Consider the following 23,135-nt stretch of genomic DNA (forward strand, 5'->3'; position numbering starts at 1 on the left):
ATGGTATGGGGTTGCATGAGTGTGTGTGGCATGGGCAGCTTGCGTGTCTGGAAAGGCAGCATCAATGCAGAAAAATATATTCAGGTTCTAGAACAACATATGCTCCCATCCAGACGTCATCTCTTTCAGGGAAGACCCTGCATTTTTCAACAAGATAATACCAGACCACATTCTGCATCAATCACAACATCATGGCTGCGCAGGAGAAGGATCCGGGTACTGAAATGGCCAGTCTGCAGTCCAGATCTTTCACCTATAGAGAACATTTGGCGCATCATAAAGAGGAAGGTGCGACAAAGAAGGCCCAAGACGATTGAACAGTTAGAGGCCTGTATTAGACAAGAATGGGAGAGCATTCCTATTCCTAAACTTGAGAAACTGCTCTCCTCGGTCCCCAGACGTCTGTTGAGTGTTGTAAGAAGAAGGGGAGATGCCACACAGTGGTGAAAATGGCCTTGTCCCAACTTTTTTGGGATTTGTTGACACCATGAAATTCTGAATCAACATATTTTTCCCTTAAAATGGTACATTTTCTCAGTTTAAACTTTTGTTCCGTGATTTATGTTCTATTCTGAATAAAATATTAGAAGTTGGCACCTCCACATCATTGCGTTCAGTTTTTATTCACAATTTGTTTAGTGTCCCAACTTTTTTGGAATCCGGGTTGTAGAATAAATAGCAGCATATATAGTTTATATATCTGAATGTATAGATAGGTCTTTATAGGTATGTGTGTGCTGGGGTTCATTTGGAGGGGTTGAATTTGATGGACAAGATTTTATTAACCCAACTTAACTATGTAACTATAAGCATGAATGTGTAGAAATACAGAAAGAAGAAATAGAGAAAATAATCAAGGAAAGATAATTATATAACAAGGAACTATCATAAAAAATGTATGATTAAAATGAAGAGTGTAAAGCAGTGGTAGAGATTAATGATTTCAAAGGCAGAGAAAATGAATCACTGCGTCAGTAAAGAGAAGAGAGGTATGAGTACAGGGAATAGAGGCTTTGGTTTAATCTTCTTCTCTCCCTGCAATTCTACTGTGATAAGAGGGAAAACAGGGAACAGAGACATAATAAGAGAAGCCAGACAATCCCTTTGTTGTACATTAATATGCTGCACTTATACTCCAGTTTAAAACAGTAAAGTTCTAATGCTAGGCCTGGTTATGCTCCAGGAAAAATCGAACTTTTATATTATTTAGAAAATATTCTGCAATATGGTTGTTCTCTCACTCTAGCCTATGAAGGGATTGTTTGTCTCAAAAATTGTCATTCTACTGTTATAGAATAGAGCTACTCAAGGTAGCACTATCCCATTCTCTATACTGTTTTTGTATAAGTCTATTGACTTGTAAAAATATGTGTTTACATTAATGACGCAATAGTGCTAAATAAGCCAGATTTATGGTTTCTTGTTTCTTAAGCAAAGTGTGAATCTTTCACTGGGAATAGATCATCTGTGTCACAATAATTGGAACTCAAAGATGTGTGATGGACCAAAGAAGGATTAATGAGGATGCATAGTTAATAGACTATAGACGTTAATTGTTTCATTTTGGCTAAGGATGTACTGAGATGGCAACTGAAAATCAATTGTCTCCATAGTTAAATATTGGTGGCATTTGACATATATATAATTTCCCTGTTACATGCACATAAGTGATTAAGAGACTTTCTGAATTTGCAAAAGGTCATTTAAAGGCAAAATCATCAATTTCTTGATAGATCAGTTTTGGAATAAGGCTAAAGTCACTTGTCTGCAGGCAGGAACACACCAGCAGAGAAAACTGCAATTCCACTTAAACTGCCAGTGCAGGTATCTATTAACTTTAATGGTAACCATTGTAACAGTGCAAAGAAATATGCATATTTGAGCCAAAATCTGCCCTATGTGTGCAGCAGCAGGGATGGATTGGAGTATTATTAGGCATTAACAGGGAGTGTGACACTAGCCTAAAGATTCAGTAATCCATTCTACTACCCAAATAAACATGAGGGATCATTTACAACTGCCCCTGCTGCTGCTCAAGGAGCACTAGGGGGTGTTAATTCTTGCCCTGTAGCACTTATTCATGCTTGATTTGCAGTACTCTGACAACCAACTTTATTAAGAAAGTAGGTACTGCATTGGATGAGATATATTGATGTTAAGCTGCTGCTATGAAATGAAAGCATTTTCTAATTACAGGAAGCCCTGGAGCTATAAATGCAGGGGCTGCATGACAAGGGATCTGAATGACCAGCAGCCAGATTACACTGGTTTATGTTTAAAGATTGGCAGAATCAGATGCAGCTGAGATTGGGTGAGAAGCAATAAGTTAAGGAGGGGGAAAGCTGGGGGTGGAGAAGGATAGGGATGTGATGACACAAGAAAAGCAGTTCACTTCCTATCTTCTGAATAGGTAGAAACATCCCACCCTCCCCTCTTTTTTGTATATTTTGTAAAATGCCAGGATATTCTGTTCTTTATGCTCTCATATTATCTAATAATAACAGAATGTGAATGTTTTCCTATATGCACTGTTATATTGTAGTTTCAGTAACATTGTACAGTATGAATGTGAGAGTCTGTATGGTATTATTTATGTTAAATGAAAGTCAAATCCTTGATCCAGGGAATTTTCCGATCGCCAGGGGGGGTCAGGAAGGAATTTTTACCCTCTTGAGGCATAATTGCCACAGGCTTCAGGCTGGGTTTTTTGCCGTCCTCTGGATCAAAACAATGGCTATATGGTAATGTATTTTAAGTTGTATCTGTCACAGCAGTGGTAGGACCTTGCCAGAGTACTGCACAGGAAATTTTAGAATAGAGCAAAAGGAGCTTCTCTCCTTTGACTGCACAGTGGGTTGATTGATACAGACGCTACTACTGCTTGTGCTAGGTGACAGGCTGCTTAGATTTCCTATCATTGAGGCACTGCAGATCCAGGACCGGCAGCAGGGCTGCTGAACTTCTCTCATGGTGGGAGATACAGCTCCTGCTGGTAGCAGAGTTTGGGGCCATCCTCTCTGTAGGTAGAGGCAGCCTAATACTCAGTGGTGGATATAATGACATAGTGCTAATCTCAAGTCTTCAGTTAGGAACAGCAGAGCATAGTAGCGATCTCTTATGGAATTCTGGCTTTGAATATTGCCTTAGGGTAAGGCTGGCAAGGTACTATTTATTTGATAAAACATAAATAAATGCTGTGGCCTCTTTTTACCCTTTTCTGGCTCCTAGTGTTTTATTAAGGTATGTAACAATGGGGTTCAGAGGAATGGTTGAAAGCGAAGGGCAATTGAGGAGTCCCCTTGTCATGCATTATGGTATTAATATACAACATACACTTTTTTACTTATGTAAAGCATAACACATGGCCAGTATAGTCAGTGACTAATTATAGCATAAGCAAATCTCCAGGCTCTGTGCAATACAATGCAGGTCATCTGCTAACTCCCTAATGGCTACACTTGTTAATTGCTTCATTCACTGAAGATTTAAACCCATATATATCAAACTAATCCTGCAAGAACCAACTTCAATTATCATTATTATTATTAAAACAAATCTCAGCACATATCTTCCAAGGAAACAATTAGCATAATAAATAGAATTTGTCAGGACATTAATGTAAGATTATTTTCATTTACATTAACACAACCAGAACATCTCAATGAGTTTGCCATTTACTTTTACATCTAGAATTGAAGCATTATGACCTTTAAAGAAGAATGAAGGCCTGTTTAATAAGACAAGGATATGTAAATTCTGTTGATAAAAATAATTTGTTTATTAATGTTTGCCATAGTTAAATGTCTGTACTCTTTAGTTAATGATCAAGTTCTGAAAGGGTTGATGAGTGTTTTATAAGTTGGTGTGACCAGTCCAATAACACCAGAAGTATAATATATATATATAGTCTTGTAAAGAATCGGCACTCACCAATATCGGGGCAACGGCTGGGTGCTGACAAAAATAATGCATCATTATATATATTTCAGTTTGTTTCATCAATATGGCCTTGCTTTTGCCCTCTTGCTACTATATACTTAATGTGTTTATTGATGTGCATCGGTAGCTGTATCCTAAATGTGAATAAAATGAGCAACAGGGAAGAAAAAGCATGGGCACACAAAACAGCTGACAAGAACAGCTGGAGTAACATTCTGTAGTGGTAAAGGAGAACTATCGAGAAAATAAAAATCTAATATAAGCTTTGTCTCATGGTTAATATATCACATATCCTGCATATAGAGAAACATGTATCCGTCTTAGCCGTCTTATCATTTTCACTCTCAATTAGTGATGAGCGAATCTGTCCTGTTTCGCCATAAAATTTGCGAAACAGCAAGAAAATTCATGAAATTTGCTCATTACTACTCTCAATGTTACGTCAATGGCAGACCTAATGTTTCTCTGCTGGTTTATTTTAGCTGATCCATACCCTGCTGTGCCACAGTACAAGTGTTCCTTTTCGGGTTAAAACCCTTCGTCACAAGTGGTTTCCTCATATCTAATAACAGGCAGCAAGGTCTAAAATTAGCTACAGACATCTCCAAGCAACAAAGTAGTAAATGTTAATTAGTCATTCGGATAAAGGGTAATTGACCCTACTGTGTCTTGTGGTCACTGGATCTGAACCTGAGTGCATAGAGACTCCCATAAACTAGTAAGGACAGCGTTTGTTGTGAGCAAGGAAAAAGGTTATAGGAGTATTAGGGTTATTTGTGCAAGTAGTGAATACTACAATCATTTTTTTCTCTACAACTACAAGTAAACACATTTTCATTCTGACAACAGTATAGCTTTAACATAAAAAATAGTGTGCGGGGGTTGAGAGGTGCCTAATGCAATGCTTTTGAATTTAGAAATTAATCACATAAAGAACTAGAGGCTTTTTGCACAATAACTGACAGTCTATTGATGCTTTATGACTGACATTCTAGGTGTAGAGAGACTGTAATAGAATTCAATAACAATATGATTATGATTACTACTGATTTGACTGTATGTGATGAACATGGGGCCTTGCCTCCTGGGAGGTTAGAAATGCACTCTTTCTTGAACCCTCCGCCTGAAGTATAATTTATAGAGCTCTAGTTCCCATAAGAACTACTTGATGTCAAAGGCGAGGAATACATAGCATAGAAAATACACATTTCCACAATTACAGCAGATTGGTGCTAGAGCAACAGCAGAAAAAATGCTATAGATACAGTTTCCAATGCCAGACTGGCACATTACCCCATATGGTGCCCTTACATGTGCAGAACAATAACAGACATACATTTTGTGTATAATACAGCACAATATTTAGCTTATTACTGCAAACAATCTGAATAAATGGCAGAGCCTTTCTTTCAGTTAGTTCAATTAGTTTATTGGAGGTCAAGGGAAGGTTAGCAAAGACGTCAGAATAAGCGAAGTATGGTTGATAGGGGAACTGATTCATTTGTATCCCAACCAAGAGAACAATACGGATGTAAGATGTTTGTCGTTAGCTCTTTCATTCAGCTCTCTGTCATTAGGAGGAATAAATATCTATTCATGTAACTCTTTGTTGTGTTATTAATAGGAGACCATTGATGGTTCAGTACAATGCAGATCTTTTGACCAATTTTTTTCACTCACCTTCCCTGTAGTTCCAGGTAAAGTTTTTTGTGCCATGATGAAAAAGTTATGATATAAGCACAACAAAAGTGCTGCAAAGGTAGGATTGTCACTTTTATGCTTCTGGAGCTCCAGGAAGCAAGGTTGGCGTTGACATTATTGGGGGCGGGGAGGTGACATCATGGGGCGGGTGACGTTGCAGGCAGAACTGTGCTGTCTCGTCATCTGTGATTACCTGATCTCCACATCAATCAAGGAGAGTCCTATCCAGATTTAAAAATAGTTTTGACATTGGATAGTCCTTCCAAAAATAAGGTCACAACTGGACTGGTTGCAGCCCTATGTAAAGGTGATAGCTTTATTGGCTCACTGAGATGATAATTCCATCAGGATTTCAGAACTTTTCAGTTCCTTTTTCAAAGCAGCATATCTTGACTGTTTCATTCTCTCCACTGAATAAACGTTTAGAATCTGTTACGTACTTAACAACCATACCTACGTTTGTTTTATGAGGTTGTTGTTGTATAAATCTTCTAACCTTTAGATGATTTATTTTACTGGCCTTAGTGTTTTATTTATGATTTCAACCCCCCTTCCTGTAGCAGAATCTATTTAGTAGTGTAAGGGGACCAGGCTACAGCATTAGCTGCAAAACTGTCGTCAGAAGAAAATACAGCAGTTTCTGTATAAAAACTCCTGGGTACTAAATATTCAGCTCTGGTTTGCAAGCCAAGAAGCTGCTGAGTATTTATATAAAGTAGGAATGAATGCATTTCTGCTGTTGCACAACAGATTTGACCACAGTCTTAACATAATAATGAAAAGAGTGTATCAACATGAACAAGAGGACAAGAGCCAGAATCCTAAATCACATACATGAACTATAAATAAATGAGAATAATTACATTTAGCAGCTTATTTATCAGTTTTCCAGAGTTTCTTTTCATTAAAATAAAATTTAAATTTTACCAAAGTAATTTATGAAAAATTTGAACATTTGTGTCAAACTCATATTGAACTCATTATTTTCAATGGCTCTACAAACTATCAAGGATGTTAAAAAAAACTCAAATTAAAAACACTGCATACATTTTGCCTAGGACACCAAAATTTTACAACGTTTTTCAGATTTTTTTGTGTTTTATAAATAATGAATGAAAAAATAGATTTTTTAATCATAGCAGAAATAAATAATGCAATTATTTATTATATAAATATAAGAGTGCCTACATTTTTTTCATAATGTTTTCTAAAAGTATAAATAGCAAATATAACCGCTACAATGGCACTTTTGATTGTTGTTGGGGTAAAATGGGATTTTGGGTTTGCTTTAAAAATTAGTTCTTTTTTCTCTGTAATAATAAAACAGATCCTTGTACTTGATCCCAACTAAGATATAATTAATCCTTATTGGAGGCAAAACAATCCTGTTGGGTTTAAATGATGTTTAAATGATTTTTCAACAGACTTAAAGGGGAAGGAAAGGCAAAGTCACTTGGGGGTGCCAAAATGTTAAGCACCCCCAAGTGACTTTAACCGCTTACCTTGTACCCCGGGCTGGTGCCCCTGTTAGGAGAAAATAGCACCAGCCCGGGGCACCTGGAGCGCAGCGCTTCCTCCTTCCGCCTTCCACTTCCTAAACTGCTGGTGGCCGGGCATGCACAGTAGAGCGAAAAAGCCGACTTAAATGTTTAAGTTCGGCTTTTCACTCTACTGCGCATGCGCGCGCAGCGAAGCCGGAAGGAGGAAGCGCCGGCAGCTACCCCGGGCTGGGGCTGTTTTCTCCTGACAGCGGCACCAGCCCGGGGTAAAAGGTAGGCGGTTAAAGTCACTTGGGGGTGCCTAACATTTTGGCACCCCCAAGTGACTTTACCTTTCTTTTTCCTTTAAGGTATGGAAGAGATCCAAACACCCCAGGTCCCAAGCATTCTGGATGACAGGTCCTATATCTGTATATAAATAAGATGCTTTGTAGCCATTGGGGTAGTTCGGAATAAAGTCTCAGGTTACATAGCAGAGCGCCTTTGTAGAATATAATGGTGTTCTGCAGAGCTTATCTGTTATTTAACCTATGCCATATTGCCCTATTTCAATAACCAGTGTTACACAGCAGTTTGTTTATATAAACTACAGTAGTGCTTCTGAAGCAAACAGAACAGTTTTACCACTGTAGGGCAACAGTACATAATTTTTGTACTACTTTAAAACATGTTCATATTTGGTGTTACTGTTCCATTAAATCCACCCTGATCATACCACCATACACCTGTATTGTGTGGAAAGAGAACAGGAAAGCACTAGTTTACTGTTTATCCACTACATAATATTACATTTATGACTAAAACCACAAATTCTTAGTAAAAGAAAGAGAAACTTGCAGCCCTGATTCAGAGAAGGGAATCAATTAGTACAACCCACATATGTTACATTTTAGCAATGTGAATATATATATATATATATATATATATATATATATATATATATATATATACTGGAACAAGGACAGCACTCCTAGTATTTAAAGAATTGTGAGCAAAATATAAATGCAAAAATAGAAAGGTTTATTACTCGACGTTTCGGTCTCACAGAAACCTTCATCTGGAGTGAAATGGAGTTAAATCCTAGGAGTGCAGTCCTTGTTCCAGTGCATTTTTTTTGTACTAGCACCCAGGTTTTGTTGCTGCAAATGGTGTGCACCTTATGGACTATTTTATATATATAAATATATATATATATATATATATATTATATATGTGTGTGTAGAATTAACACACCATGCCATCAGTTACGCTTCACATAGCTTCCCACCCCATACACCATGTATAATAAACAATAAATTAACACACGTGCCTCAACCAAATATCCGTGTAACCAGAAAGTTCAAATAACTTCCATTTTACGTAGTTTAATGCCTTCTGTTTAAACACACAAAGTCCCATAAAAGCTCTAGAAATAGAGACTGATTGTTCCACATCCACCAAAACAAAGGCATCTTCTTCAGCCCTGCAGAAACCAATATTTAGAGATGTAGCGAACTGTTCGCCGGAGAACTAATATGCACGAAAATCGGGCGTTCGCAAGCGATGTTCGCAATTTTGGGTTCCCCTTAGCTGGAGCCAAATTTTGACCTCTCACCCCAGAGCCAGCAGATACATGGCAGCCAATCAGGCAGCTCTCCCTCCTGGACCACCCCTGGACCACTCCCTTCCATATATAAACCGAAGCCCAGCAGCCATTTTACATTCTGCCTGTGTGTGCTTGATGAGTTAGCATAGGGATAGAGCTGTGCAGGGGTTTGAGGGACAGTTTAGGTAGCTTTGCTCACTAGTAATCTACTTTCTACTGCTCTGTATTAGCACATAGGGAGAGAGCTGTGCAGGGGTTTGAGGGACAGTTTAGGTAGCTTTGCTGACTATTAATCTACTTTCTACTGCTCTGTATGTAGCTGCTGTGGGCAGCTGTCCTTCTGATCTCATCTGCTGTAACCCAATAGTCCTTGTAAGGACTGCTTTTATTTTCTGATTACTGATTACAACAACGTATTTTTCAGAGAAATTTTTGCCCTTGATCCCCCTCCTGCATGCCACTGTCCAGGTCGTGGCACCCTTTAAACAACTTTAAAATCAGTTTTCTGGCCATAAATGGCTTTTCTAGGTTTCAAAGTTCGCCTTCTCATTGAAGTCTATGGGGTTCGCAAGTTCGCAAAAGTTCGCACTTTTTGGCAGAAGTTCGCAAACGGGTTCGCAAACTTTTTTTGTGAGGTTCGCTACATCCCTACCAATATTTAGCATCCTATATTTAGTATAAGAAGGGGTATGTTTCCACTCAGATTCCACAAGAGTTAGTTTCCTGTCCTGAATTTAGACACCCAGAACTCTAACTTGACCCCTATTCTTCCAAATCAGAAGCTCAAGATTTTTTAGCACCACTATTATAGTAGTTAGATTACACATAAGGCTTTTTTTTCGTTACTATTGCTTAGGAGGAAGAGCAAGAGTATTAAGCGGTGTGAACAGTGAATAGTCTGTACTGAATGTTTCCTGTAATGTAAAAATCCAGCACAAGGTGGGGTTCAAGGTAACCAAGTACAATATGCAGCTGGCAAATAAATACAGAGCTGCCCTGCAGCTGCAGCCCTTGGTGCTCCCTAGCCTGGGCCTCGAAATGATGCACAAGCTTGGGGTTGTTTCAAAGGGCTCCCACCATTTGGCCAGTCTCACTGTAGTTCTACCAAACACAGGCAATGCTGTATTAAGAGAGAGACAACTGGCTCTTACAATGTAGTGCCCAACCTGTGGGGCAACATGCTTAGAGCAGAAAATAGACTGTTTTGTAATTTGCATGTGGCTTAACAAATAAGGGGTATTGTGATGTCTGAACAAAGATAATCCTTGACTGGTTGCTATGGGTTACTGTCGGGTGCAAATCTGTCTATTTTTAGTATATGAGCCCAAATTGTCTTGAAAAAAAAAGAAAAGGAAAATGTTTTAAGAAGCTGTGATATTGTTGAAACACTTTCTTGACTTGGTGTTATTGGTGTGAGATGTGCCAGATATTGTATTGACTCGTTGATTTAGCTCCAAGTTAAATTAGATTTGTAGCCTTGCTTATAAAAGGGTAAATGTCAAAAGCCAAAAGTCTGTCCTATTGACCTTGTGTATAATTGGCTGCCCAGTACAGCTAATGAGCTACTTAGTGTTATTTATCAACAGCTCACAACAGGAAGATAGCTCAGACTATTATTAACTCTGCTTCAGGCTATCCATCCTAATCATTATAATTACATTTTATTATTAGGGAAAAGAGAAATGCGACATGTTGACTGAAGGCAACAAGCAAACAAGACTTAATGGCTCCACTGTTTCAATTTTAAAAAGAACATTCTGGCCAATTTCCGGTAATATTTTTGCTGCCAACTGTGGAACAAAGATTTCTACACTTCATACCTCAATTGCAGTTTTACACTATTTAATTAAAAGTACATTTAAAAATAATAATGTAAGTGCACATTTACTTGAGACGCTACTGTACTTTATGTAGCTTTTCAGCATTTAACATAATAATGCTGAAAAATAGCTCCAAAAACATGCACATAAGCAAAGGTAATTTAGTTTTGGTGCCCTTATAACTAAGAGGCAATATAAAGTTGTATGGTCAAACATGTTTGCTAGGCTTTTGACTATATATTAAAAAATATCTAGAATTTATCTATATATAGATATAAGATAATTTTGTATCTGAGAAATAGATCAGATCCTTAGGGAGCATTTACTAATGCTCAATTTTTTCATCACAATTCCTGTTTTTTTTCACCAAAATACAATTTTGTATCCGAGATCATGTAAAAGTCAAAGGCAGATGTCCCATTTACAACTGGAAGATCTTTCTTTGTTTTGTGTTTTTATAGGTTTTGGGGTTTTTTTTATGCTGTTATATATGTGACAATGCTCTAATAAACTTCAGTCACACTTTACTGCTGAGCTGCAAGTTGGAGTGATATCACCCCCTCCCAGAAGCTGATCAGCAGAACAATGGGAAGGGAGCAAGATAGCAGCTCCCAGTAGATATCAGGATAGCACTAAATAGTAAGAAATCCAAGTCCAGCTTGGGACTCCTTCAGTTACGCTGGAGCAGGCAAACAATAGGTTATCTGAAAGTTCTAATGTGTAGCGCTGGCTCCTTCTTGTTTTATTTTTTGTGTCCTTAAATCTGGCCATTCACTGACCAGTATTGTCTACTAATCGTTCCTGGCAAGTTACCAATTTATTGACCCAGTAAAAGGCCAGAACAACAATATCTGTCACTAATATGGTTGACCCTTGTTCAGACAGCAATCACCCTAGATTGAAAATTTGGACACAGGACTCTGAATAGTTCTTCTTCCAGTAGGTCTGCACAGGCCACTAATGTGATCCTCATTAGTGGCCAAAGTGAGTAGAGATCTGTTCATGTGTTAACCTTGCAATACAAACAAAACTTTTACTCATGTTAACTTATAGACCAATATGCTATAACCACTGATAACTGTAACTATGATGATGCCTATTCTGCCTAAGTGATGTTGGGCATTGCTGTTTGACATTAGATCTGGCTCCCAGTTGGCATTCAATTCCCATCCCATAGGGGTTCATTCAGGTTGAGGTCAGAGTTCTGTGCAGATCAGTAAAGTTGGTCCACTTCCACCTCAGCAAACCTGTTCTGTACAGACTTTGTGCATTGGTGCATTATTTGTGTTGAAACTGGAAAAATCATTTGCCATATGCATGCCACAAAGCAGGAAGTATGGAATTGCTAAGCATGTAGTTGTATGCCATAGCCTCAAACTTTGCTTTCAACAAAGCCAAGGACCCTCTCCTAAATGACAGAAGACAGCCTGAGATCTCTATTCATCTTCCCCAAACTTTACCATGGGTATTATGTGTTTATAAAGGCAGTGCTCTATTGGCATCCAAGCCACATATTTCTATCTGACTGTTATTCTGTTATTTAAAAATGAAATGCCATTTTCAGTCAAATGGACTTAAGTTGACTACTTTAGATTCCAAAGGATGTGACACCAACTCTTTGCATTATCCATGGTTTGTTTGCCTCTGATCACCCATAAAAAACCTACACTTTCTACAAATAGTTTCATGTACTGATGTTGCTTCCAGTATGGAAATCAACAGTCAGTATTCCAATTGACACATTTGATTTTAGAGTGTCCAGATACTTTTGGTTAAAAATGTGTCTGAATACTTTTGGCCACATATTGAGAACACTCACTCTTACTGCGTGGCTCAATATAATAAGGAAAACATGCCCATGAAAATTGGTCTTTGCAACACATATAAGGTATCACCATGATCACCATACTGTAGACTAAGGGGCTGATTTACTAAGACACGATTTCGAATCCGAATTGGAAAAATTCCGATTGGAAACGAACATTTTGCGACTTTTTCGTATTTTTTTCGGCGTCTTTACGATTTTTGCGTAAAAACGCGAGTTTTTCGGCGTCTTTACGATTTTTGCATAAAAACGCGAGTTTTTCGGCGTCTTTACGATTTTTGCGTAAAAACTCGAGTTTTTCGTAGCCATTACGAAAGTTGCGCAAAGTCGCGATTTTTTCGTAGCGTTAAAACTTGCGCGAAACGTCGCGCCTTTTAAGTTTTAACGCTACGAAAAAGGCGCGACTTTGCGCGCAAGTGTTAACGCTACGAAAAAAACGCGACTTTGCGCAACTTTCGTAATGGCTACGAAAAACTCGCGTTTTTATGCAAAAATCGTAAAGACGCCGAAAAACTCGCGTTTTTACGCAAAAATCGTAAAGACGCCGAAAAAATCGCAAAATTACCGATCATTACGAAAAAAACGCAATCGGACGCATTCGGCCCGTTCGTGGGTTAGTAAATGTGCCCCTAAGAAGAGCAGCAAAGTGCAAGTACAATGGCTCATGGTTCTGTGGATCTATGTATTTTAGCAGAGTTATTCTGCAGGAAGAATGGCCAAACTTCCATGTGGGTTAGCACCCCCACACCCGTCCCTTTAATGGTGGTCTTATGCCTTTAATAAAATGGGTGTTGGTTAATGGGCAGTCTTCTCCTTTACAAGCCGCAGGCGGGGGAGGATTTAGCCTGTGGAACCAAGCTGTGGTCCTGGCAATCTCTCTCTATAAAAGCTGAAGGCATGGGAGTGACTAAGCCCTCTCACTCAAACCAGCCCCCAGGTCAAGAATGGCAATAGTGCACGGGAGTGCCAGCCTTTGAAAAATATGACCAGAGGTAAATAGATAGGACCACCATATGGGGTTTACCTTGACGTGGTATGGTGGCTTACCAATCTTATGATCATAATTTTGTAACTAAAAAATGTAAATACATGCACTAGCATAGATAATTTACTTATGAAACAGGGGACCAGGGAATGTGCATTGATCAATCCCCCTCTCTTTTTGTATGCTTGTAGTTAATTTGGCCAGATCAGTGGCACTTCCATTGTACTTGTATACTCTATTTAGCCTTGGAGTGCTCCCACAACCCCTTTCTGTGCTCATGGTTATTGACCTGTGAATCTGCCTACAACTTCCTAAAATAAAGTCCAGCTATAACATCATTAGTAATATCCTTGTTTCATTTTCCTCTGACTGACTGTAAATCACTTCCTTTCAACCTACCGATCAATGACTATTCTGCTAGCATTAACAGTATCTGTTTTCTTACTTTTTGCAAGATCTACTCTCCATCTTCATTGCAGAGCTTAAGTGCTGACTGCATTCCATTAACAAACTCAAGGAATGGCGGCAACATTTCTCACTGATAGACCGTATATAACACATATGGACTTATTTATCAATTTTCACGTTTGAGAATTTGAGTTTGTTTTTCTAAATTGAATAAACTCGCATATTGAATGCTCTCTTAATTAATAAGGAAAACTCATTAGAATAAAAAGCTTGAATACCTCACATTTTTGGATAATAAAGAAAATTAGCTGTAGGCATCAGAAATGATTTCAACCCTCCTGGAATTATATCCAACTCTCATGTTTCAAGACAAAGGTAAATGGTGCTGTATTAGTTTTGTTGGTGCATTTAGTTAGTTGAACACAAATCTTGTTTTCCACATTTTCACTTTTGGATACAATGGAAAGAGATAAATATTGAGACTCTAGGAAATTAAGGTTTAGATGTACAGAGCTAACATGTACTGATACTGATGTTTTCTATTGTACAGACCAATCAGGTACTGGTACATTGGCCTTACTAATCCCCTAATTACAAACCTAAATCTCTTAAACAACTCATTTTAATTTGGTTTCCTCTTGTTATGTATTATGTTAAAATGGGTCACAGTTACAGTATTTCTATTCAATGATAATTTATTTTCAACTTATTAGAATTCATTTTAACCTTGGATGCAAGATTAGCCACCAGTATATGTAAATCCATGCAGTGTGTATTACAACTGCCTATTTGGTGTGTAATCTTTATAAATCACATTCCAGCTCAGTCTTAAACAAACAAGCAGCCGTTTTCTCCATGTAACGCACATTTAGAGCTAAATAATGAACGTGTGGCATAAAGTAAACTGTGCCCTCATATTTTATAGGAGTTAAAGAAAATTTAAAAATTGAACTCATAAATATGATATCTTTTTCATAATCATATTTTCTGCTGATATAAAATCTGAGCGGAGAAAAAAATCCCTAGTGACAATTTGCATTATTATTAGTCTGTTCCAAGTGTGAAATCAGGTGAAACCAGACCAGATCAATTTGTGTACATTCATTCTGCTTATTGTGTATGATAGACTGAGCATTTATCAGAGCTACACAGTACAAATGTTTTATGCATTTGCCCATTTGTGTAATCCGCCTTGCAGTGTAATGTTAATGTTAATGCAAGGGTGCCAATAATTTAGGTATCCTTGACAATGGGATAATAACAGTATTACAGTTGAAGTACTATATGGGTAGCCTTATTTCTATACAAGTAAAAATGGATTGTCCAGGTAAAGTTGATAGGTGATACCTTTAGCAGTGGTTTTGAAATATCACACATTACGTTGTTCCAACCAATGCAAAACTGCAGGTGCATTTTTGACTCCTTCCTATTATTACCTACACAAAGGGGCACATTTACTTACTCACGAACGGGCCGAATGCGTCCGATTGCGTTTTTTTCACAATGACCAGTATTTGGCGATTTTTCGGAAAATTGTCGCGACTTTTTCGTTGCCATTCCGAATGTTGCGCAAAATCTGTCGATTTTTTCATAGCGTTACTACTTGCGCGAAAAGTCGCGACTTTTTCGTAGCCTTCGCGCCGAGTACGAAAGATTCGGATTCATTCAAGCTTCAGTATGGTGACTTTTCTTGGGCCAGGTTGGAGCTGCAGAGTGCCATTGAGTCCTATGGGAGGCTTCCAAAATCATGCTAAGTCTGAAAGTTTCGCCCGCCGCTTACGAGCGCTCAATACGAAAAAGCCGCGACAAGATACGAGCGCATCGTAATGGCTATGAAAAACTCGCATTTTTTCGCGCAAATCATATTGGTAACGGAAAAGTCGTGACAATTTCTCAAAAGTCGTAAAGGCACCAAAAAAATCGCAAAAAATACGAAAAAGTTGCAAAATGTTCGTTTTCCAATCGGAATTTTTCCAATTCGGATTCGTGGGTTAGTAAATGTGCCCCAAAGTGTTGCCTGAGAATATGTGTTGTGTGACACAGCCTAAAAATTGTCAGATGACCCTGTATTATAGGCAAGGCAAACAGTGTTTTCACAAACTCCCCATTTGTGATCTTGCTAAAGTGTTTCTGGTGGAGGCTGATGGGAATAGTAGTACTAGCATTACATACCTAAAGTTCCAAGTTGTTCTGATCTTATAATCCAACTCAGTTTGCATACTTTGTGCTAACTACTCCCTGGGCCCATACATGTGCTGATGCTGACCTGCCAGCGCGGCTTACATATTGAGAGATCAGCTATGGTACAAACATTCAGAAAGCTTCTTCAGACCCCCAGCACTAAGGGTCAGCTTTACTATGATTAAAAGCACGAGAATTCCAAATGATTCCCAGCATCTCATTTTTTCACGCTTTTTAAAACTTTGTTGACAGTCAGGAATTGGCACGTTTATCAAAACAGGTCATTGTGACAGTTTATCAGAATATCTTCAACTACTTTGAGCAGTCAAACACCATTCTCTTCAATGTTAGAGCTCAGCAGCAGCACTAAGCTTTAACCTCCTTTTGATTAGGATGAAATTTACGAGTGGGAATTAATCATTAGGATGTATCTTTTTGCACTGGAACAAATAATTCTGACATGGAAAAAACATGTTTATATCTAAAATACTGAGCATTTTTTTACCAAGGAGTAATCATCAGTAAAAATGACCCAAGAATAATAAATAGGTTAGTTAGAACTGATCAAATGCATGGTCTGTTGTTTAGTGTGTGTCCAGCACTTATTGTTTGTTCTGAAGTGGAAGCGGCTTGCATGCAGCAGGAGTGTGTGCTGTAGCAGAATTAGAACCTCTGGGGACTGGCTGCTTTTGCTTGATTCCAGCAGTTCTGCAGCATCACAAAGATGTCTAACCAGTTATCCAGCACTGAAATAGGGCACTGCCATTATGTCCTATTTATACAAACAATTCTACATATTTTACAGATTTGTTTAATCTCTGTAATAAAAGTACAAGACCTCATACCTGATATTAAATTAGCTACCATACATTCATCTTAAAGACAAAGCAATATTTTGTTTTTAATGTTAAATTCATAATGCTCCACTTTACAGAAAGCTCCCTTATCTGGAAATCCCTAGGTCTCAAACATTAGCTATAGTTGTTTCCACACCTGCAACTAAAGATTGTAGGTTTTGATCAGATCATGTGAAAAATAAAGGAAATTTTAAATGCAGCCCATCATCAACTTGCATTGGTTAGAGGTGTCCCTTTTCTGAATCCAAATACTTAACCAACAGACAGTTATTATCATATTAAGTGGCCTATTAAAGAATCTCACCAAACCTCACTTTAACATCTTTTCCCTTGAGCCACCATTTTGCGATGGCTGTGTGTTCCCTTTAGAGATTACATGACAGGAAATAATGCAGCGCTGACTGTAACAGGAAGTAGTGTGGGAGCAAAAGGCAGAACTCTGTGCATTAATTGGCTGATGGGGCCCAGCATGTATGTGTGCCTTGGCTTGTTTGTGTGCACTGTGAATCGTATCATGGGGGGGGGCAGCCCTTAGTACTTTAAATGGTCATTCTCTATTTAGGATTACTCAGTGGCACATACTACTAATAAAATCAATTTTTACAAAAATGTATTTTTAGGTGAAATATGGTTTTACATATGGGCTGTTTTAAGAAATATATTTTTATAGAGACCTAAATTGTTTGGTGGTATAGTTTTTCTTTAACTGCCTAAACTATTTTAGTTCTGTTGTCTGAGGAGTGGAATAAGCGGTGTACTTGTCACAGCTCCTTTTGGTCACTGGCACTCAGTCTATTGATTAACTCTCTTATATACGGCAATAGAGCAATACAGAGCTTATTGTACTGCCATTGGCAATATACAAAGCAATGAATAGGATCCATTATAGCAAACATAATAACTGATGATTATCCATTGAATCTAATATGTACAGTCGATTATCTAATCACATAGGATGGCATCTTTTCATTAAATGAAAGTAGGCACTATCAACCAAAATATGATTTTTTTCAGCTGCAGAAGCTAATACAAAGCATAAATGATACAAGATTTCTGGCTGATCCAACTGCACTGAGATTGCACCAAGATCTAATTGCACTGACATATATGAAAGCTGTAAGTATAGGCAATGGCAAAAGTAATTGTTGGCTTACAAAAACATAAAACTCAAAGAACCAATCTTTTGTTGATCCCATTCATGTAGCAGAGTAATAACCGGCTCCAGAGAGCTTTCTGCAGACATTTATCTTTTTATATAAGATGCTATAGGCAAGGGAAGTATTGGCTGTCTGGCTGCCCAATAGATGAGTCAAGGCAGCTTTGATAAACTATTATCTGGGACAGAATTTACCTCCCAGACAAACTGCTCCCTCTTTGTTTGTTGATAGACAGCACAATGCAGCAAATTGGCAACATATTTTCTAGATGCTGAAGTTTACATCTCTAGCACCTATAAAAAAAAGGAAATCACAATAACAAATATATTAAATACAGCATTTAAAATGCTCACCAACCGAGGGTCCAGAGACACCTATACAGGCTAAAAAGAATTAATGTGAACTAAGGAAGGTAAAATACTTTCACAAAAGGCTAATGTTCATCTCAGACAGTGAATAATAAGATGCATTATATAAAAATGTTTCAGCCTCCTAAATTACATGGTCTAGCTCTACTAATAGAAACCAAAATTATTTTCAGTTACTAGATTGCATATTTAATGTTTCCCCAGTGCTACCCCAGTAAAAATAGAATTTCAGATACTGAGCTTCTATGGGGCTGGTTCACTGTCAGGGGCGGGCGCCCTAGGCAACCCGGTCGGGCAACTCCGCCCACCTCCCGCCCCCCCGAACGGCGCATGCGCGCCAAAGCACAGGAGGCGGTGCAGGGGGGGCGGGGCGATTAAATCGGTCATTGCCTCCGCCGCTAATGACAAGCGGCGGAGGCAATGACAAAGTAGCACTAGGGGTAGGCAGGAGAGGTACCTGCCTGGCGCCCCTCAATCGTTGCGCCCTAGGCAGCTGCCTCTTCTGCCTACCCCTAGTTCCGGCCCTGGCCACTGTATATAGAACCGCAGTTATTGCACTTAAGGTAACTGAACAGCTGTTTGTAGATTGTATTAAGCTGTCAACACACCGAGGGGCAGATTTATCCAAATGTGAGTTTAGAGCATAATATATAAAAACTCACCCATGTTCTATTCATTCCTATGGGATTTTTAGAAGCATATTTATTTATAAATCGGCGAAAGTTAGAACTCACCATTTGATAAATATGTGTCTAAAAATCCTATAGGAATATATAGAACATGGGTGAGTTTTTATATATTAAGCTCTAAACTCACATTTTGAAATCTGCCCCTGAGTAATACTATCACTCAGTTAGGTCATTCCTGTCTGAACTGCCCAACCACCACACCACATGTTTTAATATTTTACTAGTAAGAGTACAAATTACATCTTAATTGGAGGGTATTTCTGTATTTAAGGATGTCCAATACCAGCTGTATATAATCTATAACATTCCGCTTTCTACTGAAACCCAAAAGTGTACAAGGAGTTATAGTCAAACTATAGCTGTAGAGTTTTGTACTTGATATTATTATTAAAAGAGACACTGTTATTAGAATAAAAAGTATGTATTTGTGCTGCAATATTGAACAAAGTAGTGTTTCTTTAGGGGGAGATCACTGCTACAAAAGTTATTGATGCATTTATCAGCATTGGTCAAATTTGCACATGGGCAGTAATGCATAGCAACCAATCAGTGATTGTTTTTTTGTTCAGCTACAGCTAGAACATTGAATGCAACAATTTGATTGGGTTACTGCTCACAGGCAAATTTATCCAGTGTTGAAAAATGACCCCCATATTACTTGTTATGTTAGAGTCGAGGAATCCATTGTTTAGTATTATGGCTATTTTTTGTTTCTATTGTGGAAGGTCCTGTCTTGCTTTATAGCACTGTATATGTGCTTTCACATATAGCGTGCTAGACATGTGTTTTGGCACTTTCCACTCTGCACCATGGGTTGCACAGGCACAGTTCTTTGCATTCTAGAATAAAGGCCAAAAACAAGAACTGTGCCTTTCCCATGAACATTTGGCAGCACTGTATTCATAAGGAATGGGCTAGGGGCAGTAGGCAGACATACTTTGGCCACTCCTTAGTTTCTGCATTATTCAAATGCGCAAGCTAAGGATGACCAATGGGCGCAAGATGTTATGGAACCCTTTACTTACCGCATGTCTATAGCAAAGACAAGGATGATTTGGGTTCTATACATTGTGCCAGGATTTTGGTGCAAGTTGCAGAGAGCTAAGTGTAGAAACCACAGCTCCAGGTGCAGTAGATAAGTGCATGAGTCCTAAGGGGCATAATTTTGCACCTCTAAGTGGTTTTTCTATTTGCACCTGAGGCAAGTGTCCCAAAGGATTAGAAGGATCAATTACCCTTTATCGAAATGGTTCATTAACAATTAATATACAGCTCCTTGCATTGCCTGTGGCTGATTTAACAATAATGAGATAAAGAGATTTGGATGCAGATATGACAAAAAATACCAACAATATTAACGTATGTGTAAAAAATGAAATGGAATTAAAGTAGAAAGCTTTCATTATGTGATTACAGTATATCTGTAAATATATATTTTGCATTGTTATAACAATTATCCATAGACCCTGGTGCAAAATTTGGTCTTGGGTCAAACTTCTTTTCATCACCCAAAAACTATGACCCCATTACCCAAGATTCCAAATGAAATCTCTGTATCCACCCATGTCCAGCAGATGGCATTACCTGTTGGCAACTTCACATTATTATTGGTGATCGTAAATATTATTTTTCTTTTGCCCAGGTGCAGTTATAACCCCTGCTTTAGTCTTCAGTTTGTTTTGCCTGGAGCCTCCCACTACTCTAACTTTGGTCCTACATTTGTCCGCTTTCTGGTTCTGGGACAAGTCCAAATACTGCTTTGAAATCAGTCAGAGTTTGCCCAGCTTGGCAGTCTTTGGAACAATTAATTTTTGATGATTTTTTAAAGATAATAAAGTAAATTTAATTCCAGGAGAAACACTTTTCTCTGTCCTAATTCAGCTGCAGGTTTCCCAATAGATCAATGGAGCTTTCATAAGATACATTTTTCTAAATCTGGCCCAATATGTGAGAAAATCTTTACTGTCTCCCTGTCTTACTTAACTGAAAAGACTCATCTGAATATTCATGACTCTTGAGCTGTTTTTTGACAACAGTACGGATCATCTTATCAGTACATTGATATTGTGTTAAGATGTGATTTCATGTTCAGCAGTAAAAAACACACTTTCACCCCTGGGTTGCATTTTTTTACTTAAGTATAGCCTTTAGAACAATGATTTATTCCATTAATAATCAGAGACTTCCTTTTAAATCAATATAACTCCACCTGGATTTCCAGTTGCTTTGGAAATGCTTCTTGAGGGGGTCATTGACTGCAAATGAAGTGCACTGCTGTATCAGCAAATGCATTTATATATATATGTATTTATTCAATGTCAAAGGAATGATACTGGGAGATAACAGTCATGGCATATCTTACCAGATAGAATTTAATATGCCCACAGTTTTTTTACTGTAATCAGAAACCATTGTAACTCATTATGTAATATTCCCATAATTCAACATGCCACAAAATAAAAAGTAATTGTTTTCACTGTAAATTTTGTTTCTGGTACCTGAAATCTGGAGTCATTTTCTGTATATGCAGTTGCCTGCACTGAAATTGTGTAATGGATAAATATATAGATAAATGTAGACTGGTAATACAGGTATGGGATTCGTTATCTGGAAACCTGTTATCCAGAAAGCTTTGAATTACAGGATGGCCTTCTCCCATAGACTCCATTCTAATCGAATAATTAAAATGTTTTAAAATGATTTCCTTTCTTTGAATTAATAAAAAAGTACCTTGTACTTGATTCCAACAAAGATATAGTTTATTCTAATTGAACGCAAAACAATCCTATTGGGTTTAATTAATGTTTAAATTATTTTTAGTAGACTTAAGAGCTGGAGATCCAAATTATGGAAAAATCCCTTATCCAGAATCTCCAGGTCCCAAGTCTGGTCTGAGAACAGAGAGGCAAGAATAAATGGCAATATGTCAGTATGATTATTCTTTATGTGTAATTGGTGCATTTTATGACTGTTTCCCTGTGGGATGGATTATTACTCTACTTACCCTGGAGTGACATTGAAACCCAAAGTAGACCACAACAATAGTGGGCGTCAGGACAATGGTGAATATAAAAAACAGTATGATGAAGTTTGCCAGGAAAGCCACAAAGTTAGCTCCAGTAACAAGCAGGGTCCACATCCAGCACCCCCACCTGCTCCGAGACTCCATAGGTAGGAGTTGGTCTTCCATGTTATAGGGTGGGAGGCCTGGGATCATCCGAGAGGTATCTGACATACTGTCTGCTTCAAAGTCTTCAATGTCTTGGTCAGACATGTTTAACAGTAGAATAACCTTAGCTTCTTGTAACCTGCTGCCACAAATCTTAAGTCTCCCAACTTCCCTAACAATGTCCTTTTCCTCTGACTACTTTAATCTCCCAATCCTAATGTTCACAATGGCTTATAGTAAAAGTCCAGCTGCTCCTATTCTTTTCCTCCTTTTGTTTATTCAGCTTTGCCAGTTGAGCTCTCCTTTCTTCTTTCACCTTAAGTTTAGTAAATGGCTTTGACCTGTGTGTGATTGTCCTTCTAAGTAACTGAGATCTCGCAAAGATGCAGTGTTTCCTTCTGAACACTCTGTTCAAAAAGCTTTATATTTCCCTCCTATTATTGGAATCTTCTAAAGTCCACTATTACAGAGTTGGTTTCCACAGATTCCATGGGAGTTGTTCATAGCTGTATTCCCACAGTAGGTAAATATGAGAGTTGGTCTGTTAGAGACTGTCTCTTGATAAGAAGCATCTCACAAAGTACATAGCGACCGTGTTAGCAGATGGCTGTTTCAGCATCACAGTGTCGATGCTGCACTGTGCAGAGCCTTGGCTTTGTAAGCTTGCCTCAAAGTACTCTCTGCACCCACTAGCCAATCCGCTGCTGCTGCATCTGCTTCTCCATTTAACATGCAGTACGCAGATTTACACCTAGGTCTCAGTCAATCAACCTGGGTTATTCCGGGTTAAAACACAATGTCATTACTCTGACACCATCTATGACTTCTGTCACACTTCTCAGCTAGGGGTTAATGGAGCAGAGAGTTTGCCATCAAGCAATCTTGGATGTGCCTAAGAGGCATGAATGATATCTGTCAGCTTGAGCTGGTCATATAAGGAGTTCATGGAAAA

General features: G+C 38.3%; 1 protein-coding gene across 1 annotated transcript in view; it reads right to left on the bottom strand.

The window, feature by feature from the left end:
* The window catches only part of tmem88 (transmembrane protein 88), a 73,394-nt gene extending 50,543 nt beyond the window's left edge, over positions 1–22,851 (bottom strand). Inside the window, exon 1 of the mRNA XM_002938612.4 lies at positions 22,019–22,851. Coding sequence (XP_002938658.3) covers positions 22,019–22,288 — 270 coding nt within the window. The 5' untranslated portion in view covers positions 22,289–22,851. The remainder of the gene's footprint in view (positions 1–22,018) is intronic.
* Positions 22,852–23,135: the final 284 nt, after the last annotated feature.

Source organism: Xenopus tropicalis, chromosome 7 (genome assembly GCF_000004195.4).
Source record: "Xenopus tropicalis strain Nigerian chromosome 7, UCB_Xtro_10.0, whole genome shotgun sequence".
Classification (NCBI taxonomy): domain Eukaryota; kingdom Metazoa; phylum Chordata; class Amphibia; order Anura; family Pipidae; genus Xenopus; species Xenopus tropicalis.